Raw genomic sequence first — 9,557 nt, 5'->3', positions numbered from 1 at the left:
AGTATTTTGGTGGTAGTGAAACTCAAAAATTCCTAAAAATTAATCATTAATGTCATAGGTAATAATTATAAATAATTTATGATTATTGATAATTATTAGTTTTTATACAATTACGACTTAAATTAAAAAATATAGTGTTACTTTTTTGTTTGACAAATTATATAGCGTAAGGGTCTGTTCTCTTCAGATTATTTTCAGTTCAGTTCAATTTCAATAAATTCAATTCAGTTTAGTTTTTAATTTCCTTGTTTCGCAAAAGATTCAGTTCATTTCAATTCAATCAATCAGAATAGACTCCGTATAGAAAAGAGATTGTAATTTGGAAATTACCGAATTGGAGTTTTCTAACATTATTTTAGGAAAGGACTCATATAAACCTCTGTATTTTTTTATTTTTTTTTTTTTTTTTTTTGCACTGTTTTCCCCAAAAATAGTCTCACCTTCAACTTCAAATTCCCTCCACTTCACTACCACCTCTCTCTCTTTCTCGCAGTCTTCCATGGATCCTCTGTCAGCGCTGCGAGATTACACCATTCGAGGCGACCTAGACAAAATCCACCGAGTCGGAGACGAATTCCGATTCTCAACTCACTACTCTTTTCCCTGTAAATCCGAAACTGCTTATCGTTCTAAGCAAGGTAATCTCTACACTCTCGAAACCCTAGTTTTCTTCATCAAAAATCTCCATATCAAGCAACCTGAGTACATCAAAAATTCCACCAATCAAGGGATTCCTCCTGTCACCTACGTCGATCGGAAGCCTCTCCTTGATTATCTTGAAGGCCGGGTTTCGTCGTCTGAAGCTATTCAGTTTGTTCTTCCGAATGCGACCGATGTTGAGGAGTATCGGCCCGATGATCCCCAGTCCTTTAATTCGATTCCGAACAACAATGGGGTGAGTAATTTGGGAATTGAGGATGATTCTGAAATTAGGGTTTTGGAGGAGGGGGGTGGGGGTGGTGGTGAGGGGGTTGATTTGATGGGGTTGATAAGGGCGAGAGAGAAGCCGCTTCGGGATCGAAACGCTGTGTTGCAGGTTCGTAACCGCGATTTTTATGGTATATATGTTGGGGCGTTGAGGAGGGAGCAGGAGAAGCCGCAGCAGAGGAAGGAGGCGAATGTGGGTGGGAATAAAGGGCGGCCTTTAGGTGGGGAGAAGGATGAAGGGTTTCATTCGGGGCCAAAAGCGAAGATGCTTAAAGGTGGGGGAAAGATTGGGGAAGGGGTGCCTATTATTTTGGTGCCTAGTGCTTCTACTACTTTGATTACTATTTATAATGTGAAGGAGTTTTTGGAGGATGGTGTTTTTATACCTACCGATGTTAAGATGAAGCAGATGAAGGGGCCGAAGCCGGAATGTGTCACGGTTCAGAAGAAGTTTAGTAGGGATAAGGATAAGGTCATGACTGCTTATGAGGTTAGGGATAAACCCTCGACTTTGAAGGCCGATGATTGGGACCGTGTTGTGGCGGTTTTTGTGCTTGGGAAAGAATGGCAGTTTAAAGATTGGCCCTTTAAAGACCATGTTGAGATATTTAATAAGAGTAAGCTGCCAAAACTTTGATCTGATTTTCTGATGATCACATTGTTTTCTGAAGTGTTGTGGATTGACTTTGTAGCTGTTGTAGCTTGTTTCATATGGTTATTTGATGCTGATATATGTGTCACACAATTGTTTGTTATGTTTGCATTACTTTGTTGTGTAAGTAGAAATACTACGTTGTAAGATTTTTTTTGAAAAGCTCTACTAGAACCTTATACTTTGGTTTCCTCTTGGAATCATTTGATCAAATACCGCGGTATATATTGAGACACATGTGGGACTTATTGTGTTGGACTGTAGGATACGAGCTTATGTTGAATGTATAGAATTAAGCTATTGGAAAGTTGGTAACATTTTAAATGCTGAGGGGAAGAACATTGACTGATTCCATGTCAATTTGGTGTGATTGCTCAGAGATTTTTCCTGTAAGAGTTAAGAGTAATAATGATGATATCTAAGAGAAATAGGTTTGGATAAGCTGTAGTAATACAACCTTGGTAATGTTTTGGTTTTCGCTCAAAGTAGTTTGATTAAATACTGGGGTTGGTGTGGTATGTATTGAGACACATGTGGGACTTATTGTGTAGGATCTAAGTTTTTATGTTGAAAGTGTAGGTTTAGAAACTTAAGCTAAATGGTAACTTAATAAGATTTTAACTATTGAGGATTTTAGGGGAAGAACATTGGCAAATTTATTTTCAATTTGGTGTAATTGCTCAGTGATGTTTTCATTAAGAGTTTAGATTAATAATGATGATTTCTGAGAGAACTCGGGTTGGGAAAGCTCTAGTACTGCAGCCCTTGGCAATGTTGATGAATTTGAAAGTTTTTTAAAATGGTTAATTCTTGCTTTTTTATTGAAACTCTTCATATCTAAAATGTTTTTTTTTTCTTGTCAAAAAAAAAAAAAGTTGCTTTTTCTTGTTTACATTTCAGCGCAGGGATGCAACTGAATTGTTAAAAGAGTCAAAATATGATTTCAAGCTTTCAGATCAAATCATTGCATTAATACAATGTTTAACACTAAAGCATTTAAGTTTGACAGCTTCCACTGTTTGGTTTGGAGTAACAAGTTAGAGTCGGTTAGCTGTAGTTATTTTAATATTATTGCTTGGGCATTGGATCAGTTTTTATTTCTAGCCTAATTTTGACTGTGTATTTGACAGTCATAGGTTTCTACATGCGATTTGAGGATGATAGTATAGAATCTGCAAAGGTTGTGAAACAATGGAATGTAAAAATAATCTCGGTAAGTTGGACCTTGCCTTTGGTTCCTTCCATATGCATATGTTTATGTTCATATTCTTGTTGGTGGGTCAATAGACTCGATACTAGTGTATCATTTCTAATCTCACAAAGATTTAAATTTATTGATACAGATAAGCAAAAATAAACGACATCAGGATAGGGCAGCAGCTCTTGAAGTATGGGGAAAGTTAGAAGAATTTGTAGCACGATCACGTTCTTGAGGCTATCTTATATGTGAAAAGTTCTTGTAAGCTCTTTTGGCAACTTTTTTGGCCTCCTTGTTTTTTTGAGAGTTAAACTTTAAATGACAGGAATTGAGATCCTTAGATTGCATTTATGGATATTATGAGTCTTTTAATTGAATCTGTATGCCGTATGACTGTACATAATGACTTAAGTTATGCTGTTGGCATTTTTTGTGCTCTTTAGTATATTTGTGCTGTTGCAAGAGCTATATTTTAGTTGATTTCGTTAAGTAGCGAATTTTTTTCTATGTTCGTAGGATAGGATATTTTACCTTCTATGTCAAATTTAATTGAGCCTTGTAAATCCTTACAATCCTCTCTTGCTATATGCAATTTAATTTTTGTTTTTTAAATAAGAAAAATTAATATGAATAATCTCAACTATGGGAGTTCTTCTCATTTATTCTCAATTGTTGAATAACCTTACTTTCCCCTTCATTTCAAGGTGGTTATGGTGGCTTTGGGGGGCGGGGGTGCTTGGAAGTAGAATGGGTGGTGGTGTTCAGGGCGATCTTGATGGGGCTTTTAGGGTGGTGTTGGTTGGATGACGACATTGATGGCGGTTGGCAGGTTGATTGTTATTGAGGTGTCTAGGGTGTGAGTTATGGAGGTGGACAGGGTGGGCTGGTTAGGTTGGTGGGTCAGTTGGTGCAGCAGGCTGGTGAAAGTGGGAGGGGGCAGGATGTGCAGTGGGCTAGTGGGGCGATCTGATGCGGTGGGTTAAGGATGGTCAGGTGGGGAGGAGAGGAGAATGAAGGAAAGCAGAGGAAGAGGCTTAGAATTTGAAAATCTTTTACCAGTTCTACAAGTCACATATCGCTGAATAATTTGGTTTAAACAATAGATGGGATTAAAATGTGAAGACCACTGATGATTATACCTGTTAATCTTTATATAAAATAATACAAATGGATGTAGATTTTATGATTATGCTTTCAAACAGGATATAAATATTTGCATTAGGATTTAGGAAAATAATGTGATCTTTTCAGTAAGACCTACTCCCTCCGTGTTTTTTTAAGTGATACATATTGACCGGCACATAGTTTTAGGCAATTTAATTGACTTAAATAAAATAAGAGGTAAGTGGGGTAGTGGAGTATTAAAAAATTGTTAAAGAAAGATAGTGGGGTTAATAGTTTATTGAAAAGTAATGAATGTGAGAGGAAAGATATAATAAAAAAGTAGTAGTGGGTTTGGGTGGGGCCATGAGAGGAGAGAGATATAATATTTTAATGTATTGTTTTGCCAAAAAAGGAAATGTATCACTTAAAAAAACACGGCCGGAAATGGAAAATGTATCACTTAAAAAAATACGGAGGGAGTATATGTAAATGGAGTTGTGTAAGCTACTTTCTGAATAGAATTTCTTTAGTAGAATAAGTGTAATGTAGGTAGAGTAGCTATATAAAGCTGAGATATTTTATTACTCAATTTCCTTTCCTAGTCTGAAGAAGTGTTGATATTCCTAGATGTCAAGTTGAAGTAGTATATTCGAGGGGTTATTTCAGTAGAATGTTCTCTGGATGAATTTCTAAATCTCTAGTACAAGTGCCAAATGGTTGGAACTGTTCGGTGCTTTTATTGTCTCACATCAATATATAATTTAATTTTCCAATTTGAACATTGTATGCTTGCCATCAAGTATCATACGTAATAATGCAGCTCATGAACAGAAATATAGATCAATCCAAAGTGTGCTGAATTGGTGATGACATCAAAATGTAGTTTTTCATAAGCCACAAAGAAACACATGAAAGTGTAGTTACAAATGGAAGCGTGAGGTTCAAGGTGGTTTCTCTACCACATCCGTAAGATTCTTTTTGATAACCCCAAAAGGAAAGTCAAGAGAAAATAATGTATATTTTGAGCCAAAGACTCTCACTTCCAAAGTAGTGGAATATGGAAAATTTGTGAACAACTAACTGACATAGTTGCCGTATTACTTCCTCCGCTTCTTTGTAGTTGCATCATTTTCCTAAAACAGAAGTTTCAAATTAGTTGCATTCCTTTCCTTTTTAGCTAATAAACTCTCTGTATCTCTCTCCTTTCCCATGGGTTCATTTTTTATTCTCTCTATCTCTCTCATCTCCAAAAATGGCCTAGGATTCCGCAACTTGCAAAGTGATGCAACTTAAAACAATGGAGGAAGTGTTTATTTTGGGTCGTGGCACTACCCTATGATGGTTTCTGTCCAATTATTTGTCTATGGGTCCACTTCTAAGACTTTTTCTTTCATTTGGTTTACATGACAACGAATGAATTTTGATTATATCTCTTCTCATACTCATACTCATACTCATACTCATACTCATACTCGTCACATGCTTAATTACAAGGGTAAAGGAAGGATTTAAAGTGCATCTTCAAAGAAGGCCAAAACACCTCATCCCATGCAAAAGAAAAGGATTAAATTCACACTTTAAATTTTCAATTTAAGGGATTAGAATTAACATTGGGGTTTGTCAATTGGATGTGATTGGGGGCAAAATGTGTGTACTTAGGGGGAATTTTGAAGCAATTCTGTCTTTTCTTATTGCCAAAAATTAATAAAAAGTTAATATTAGGTAGTTTGATTATAAAAACAAACATATATGGTAGTTGCTTCAATAAATAGTGTTAAGTAGCTCACAAAAATTTTCCGATTTTATTTGGAGTTTATCAACTTTGAGTGGCTAGATTTATCTTCTCGCCACACTTGTATGCTATAGTCGTAATCATGTTTAAGGCTTTTTACTCCCTTGTGAATTATGGCTAATGGTGTTTGTTAGTCGTAGTTAAGGGCTTGGAGGACCACATCTTCTGCCTCCGGATGGTAGATCCTATTATCTTAAAAGATTTGACATCCCCTTAAATTTGAGTGTTACTTTCAGTTGCTTCTAAATTTGTGGCAAATTTTTGCACTCTATTCCATTGTGGGAGACTGGGAGGCTGCTTTACAGCATTTGTTAGATCCTTGTGGTTAGGTAGGATAGCATACGGAGATTGATGGGGATGATGGATCAGAGGTTACTTGCCTCAGGCTTTCTTTTTAGGGTAGGTGAGTGGTGCACCTGCCACCCGGGCAGTGGTTTTCTCATGACAGGGGCAATGTATAAAAAAGCTCAAGGCGCACTGAGGCTAAAAGGGTTATGCAGCGCCTAGGTGCGCCTAAGGCGCGCCTCAATGCGCCTCTTTGAAGTGAGGCGCACTGAGGCGAGCAGTTAAAATATTGGCAGAAATTTGCTTCAGGTGCGCCTAACCTGCGCCTAACCAAATGCGCCTCGCCCAGACCAAGTTAAGCGCTTACCCCATTTTGCCTTGCGCCTCGGCGCCAACTCGCCAAGGCGCACTTTTTTAAACACTGGACAGAGGCTGTGGCAGGGGAATGTACTGTCTTTTTCTTTTTGCCATTGTAGCTGAATTGCTGGATAATTTGTTTAGTAGGGAGTGTCTTTAGGACTATTGGAGGATTTTTGAGTGTGGAGAAGAAGTCCAGGTGTCCCATTTTCAGTGATATTATTTTGTTTTAGCTCAGAGATTGATATTTTATTAAGAGGGTGCTCACAATTTTGCAGATCATCAAGTTGATTTCAGGGTTAAAGATAAACTATTCTGAATGTGGCCTAGCTATTCTGGAGTTTGCTGCTTTACCGTGGTGTGAAATCCAGACTTTATCAGTTATTTGGGTGTTGCCTTTTGGAGGCAATCCTTTTTTGAAGCCTTTCAGGAACCTTTTGATACTAGAATTTTAGCAGTATTGGATGTTTTCAAAGGTTTTTGGAGAGATCCTTGAGGCAATCTAGCTTGCTCTGCATTCCTCTTTACTAGCTCTCACCTTTTGTGGTTTCAGTTGAGGCTGTGAATAGTATCGACAAACTTTTAAACTGGTGAGTGAAGAGACCATCTTGTGCTGATTTGGTGTGTCTTACCAGGAAGGAGGTTTAGGTTCTAAAAATATAGCTCTTGAAGGAAAGTGGTTTTGGCATTTTGTTATCAAGAGCAATTATATGTTACTTTATAATGGGTGAGATCTCTTCAGGCTGATCATATCTGCTCATTTGTCAGAATTAAAATTGGGATTGTCCTGATTATATGATATTGGGAAGATGTTTGGAGTACGGAGCAACTATTTTGTGTATGTTCTTGATTATACAAGTTTGTCCAAACTATATGTTTGGGAATTTCCCTTACAGGGGCATCTTAATGATAAGGCAATTAATGATTGTACTGCAATTGTATTGTGAGTTTGTGAGTAATTGATCATAAAATTAAGCTGGAATTTTTGGAATAATAGTGTGAAGATTATGTGCTGCTGCAGCCTACCCTTTACTCTTCTTGATGGTTAAGTCTGTGGACTTATGTAGGAATCTGGCTAGTTTACAGCTTTTGTTTGGTTGATGTTGAGAACCAATGAAGAACCTCAACTGTACAGATTATGTGTCACACTGGCACTTGCTAGTTGATTGCAGCACTTCAATGGCTTTGATGAGTTGAGAAATGTAAGAATGCATGGTAACGACAACAGTGTGTTGGTGAAACGCTGCGTAATGCTATTCTTGGTGGTCCTATCTATTGAGGATACCTTGGAACATGAATATGTAGTTTGGCCACAGAGGAGTTGTTCTGGGTTATTTAGAGCCCCATGTTCAATGCGAGTCCTGCCATTGGTGAATGGTTTAGGATTCATTGCTGAAATATCAATTTATCTGTTAGGAACAACATTTTTGCGTTATGATAAACAATGGCCCTCTCTCCAATTTCTCTCATCTAAGGACGCTATGTAAAAAAAATGTGTCAGGACTCAGGAAGGGCCATTCTAATGCTATCACACTGCATTACTGTGAAATTTTGCAGTTTTGTTATTTTTTGGCGCAATCAGTTTTCCATTGTCTTCTATAGGCACTGTTGCATTTTGGAATCATCAGAGCAACCTTTATGAGTTCTGTTTCTGCCCTTCATGTAGAAGCTGTTTTCTCACATAAGCAGGGCTGGCCTCATCTTCTCTTGACTATGGTTACCATTTTAAACTTATTCTGGTCGGACGCTGGTTTGATGTTTTTCATTATAGATTTTCAGGTAGAGCAGGAATGGTGGACAACTGATCTCTTTTGTGTTATTTATTGTAATTCAAAGGCGAATATAGTTGAAGCAAGTAAACAACAAATGCAGGCTATAATCATAAAGGGACAAATACTAAAAGATCAGGAAGAGGAATGCAAGGATATTAGGATCTTTATTTCTGGGGAAATGATCTCTGCACCAAGTTTGATATACGCATGACACACCCCAAGTCCTAAGTTCATGAGGAGTGGTTTGCGTAAAAGTGGAGCACAGAAATTTGAAATGGTGTGCGGAAATCACCAGCCTTGTGTCTGCTGCATCTACTACCTGATGTTGGCACTGAAGTCCATTTTGAGATGGGCAGACAGAGAAGTTGGAGAACCTGTAAAAATTACAGTAAAATATAGTTATTTTTAGTACCCCTGCTCTGAGCTGAAGAAGCTATATCCCAAAACACTCAAAGAGGCAAAGCCTTCAGCACCAAATGTGCACCTGCACTGTCCATACGTGACACTGAAAATCAACTTACCTATTAAATTGAAATTACACCTTTTAAACAAGAAACTCGGTATACTTGTGTACGCCTCTGGATATACAAATTGTCACAATAGTTTTAATTTGATGATGTAAATACCCTTGTACAAGCAGAATTAATATATAGTAGGGTAATGTCCTTATTGTTAGGAAAATTTTGCCAATTATAATCCCCATCACTTTCATTTTACTAAGTAGTGTAAGAAACTGTTTTAAGGGCTGCCCGACTTCATAATGGCTGTAAAGTATTTTGGCAATGTAAGGACATGCCCATGTTTCATGTAGGTGGTGTAATTTATGGAAAGTTTGGTTAACACTAGGAGGTATGGGTGTATAATAACTGGTTAGAATTGGAAAAATGAACTAGACTAGACCGAAAAGAACCATATTGGTTCAAAACTTTTTTAAAACTGGTCTTGGACTGAATTGATATTTTGCTTACATTTATTAATATAAACCTCTAGATGATTATTTTTCTCCTTAATATCAATTAGTATTATATACTCCTCGATCATGGTATTTCACACCCTATATACTTGAGTTATTTTGCCTAAGTCTTGCGTTATTTTGTTTAAAACCTTGTGTTATTTTCCTAAAATAATTATGTTATTCACTTATTTACTTCAACATCATGCATAAAAAAAAGATGCATTTATAAAAATAACATGTACTTAATTAAAAAACAACATATATATAAATTGAAATAATAAGTGGTTCATATCAAATAATATGAATTTTATAAATTTAGAGTACAGTGAAAGGATCAATGTTGAAAAAAAAACATGGAAATATAAAATAACATAAACTGATTTTAAAATAACATGTATATAAATTAAAATAACAAGAAGTTCATATTAAAATAACATAAATTTTATAAACTTGGAGCACCATGCACACGGTACTCCAACGAGTAGCATAGAATTTGCACTTAACATATTGGAAAG

At 36.7% G+C, this 9,557-nt stretch overlaps 1 protein-coding gene across 3 annotated transcripts; it reads left to right on the top strand.

Moving 5' to 3' along the window:
* Positions 1-397: 397 nt before the first annotated feature.
* LOC110713330 (protein CDC73 homolog) lies at positions 398-8,077 on the top strand. Of its 3 annotated transcripts, none has more exons than XM_021891787.1 (4): positions 398-1,544; positions 2,710-2,792; positions 2,923-3,038; positions 6,594-8,077. In XM_021891787.1, the coding sequence occupies exons 1-3, from the start codon at positions 500-502 to the stop codon at positions 3,010-3,012; spliced, it is 1,218 nt and encodes a 405-aa protein (XP_021747479.1). In that variant the 5' UTR covers positions 398-499; the 3' UTR covers positions 3,013-3,038; positions 6,594-8,077. The 3 variants fall into 3 exon arrangements, with proteins under 3 accessions (XP_021747479.1, XP_021747480.1, XP_021747478.1); XM_021891788.1 differs by lacking the exon at positions 6,594-8,077 and adding an exon at positions 3,482-3,964; XM_021891786.1 differs by lacking the exon at positions 6,594-8,077 and having other exon boundaries at positions 2,923-3,252.
* The last annotated feature ends 1,480 nt before the right edge of the window (positions 8,078-9,557 follow it).

Source organism: Chenopodium quinoa, unplaced genomic scaffold (genome assembly GCF_001683475.1).
Source record: "Chenopodium quinoa cultivar QQ74 unplaced genomic scaffold, ASM168347v1, whole genome shotgun sequence".
Lineage (NCBI taxonomy): Eukaryota > Viridiplantae > Streptophyta > Magnoliopsida > Caryophyllales > Amaranthaceae > Chenopodium > Chenopodium quinoa.
This window is presented reverse-complemented; position numbering and strand designations above follow the sequence as displayed.

Coding starts and splice junctions, on each gene's coding strand:
- LOC110713330 (XM_021891787.1), top strand. CDS start 500: ATGGATCCTCTGTCAGCGCTGCGAGATTACACCATTCGAGGCGACCTA. Junction 1,545..2,709: donor TGTTGAGATATTTAATAAGA/GTAAGCTGCCAA, acceptor TGTATTTGACAG/TCATAGGTTTCTACATGCGA. Junction 2,793..2,922: donor GGAATGTAAAAATAATCTCG/GTAAGTTGGACC, acceptor TTATTGATACAG/ATAAGCAAAAATAAACGACA.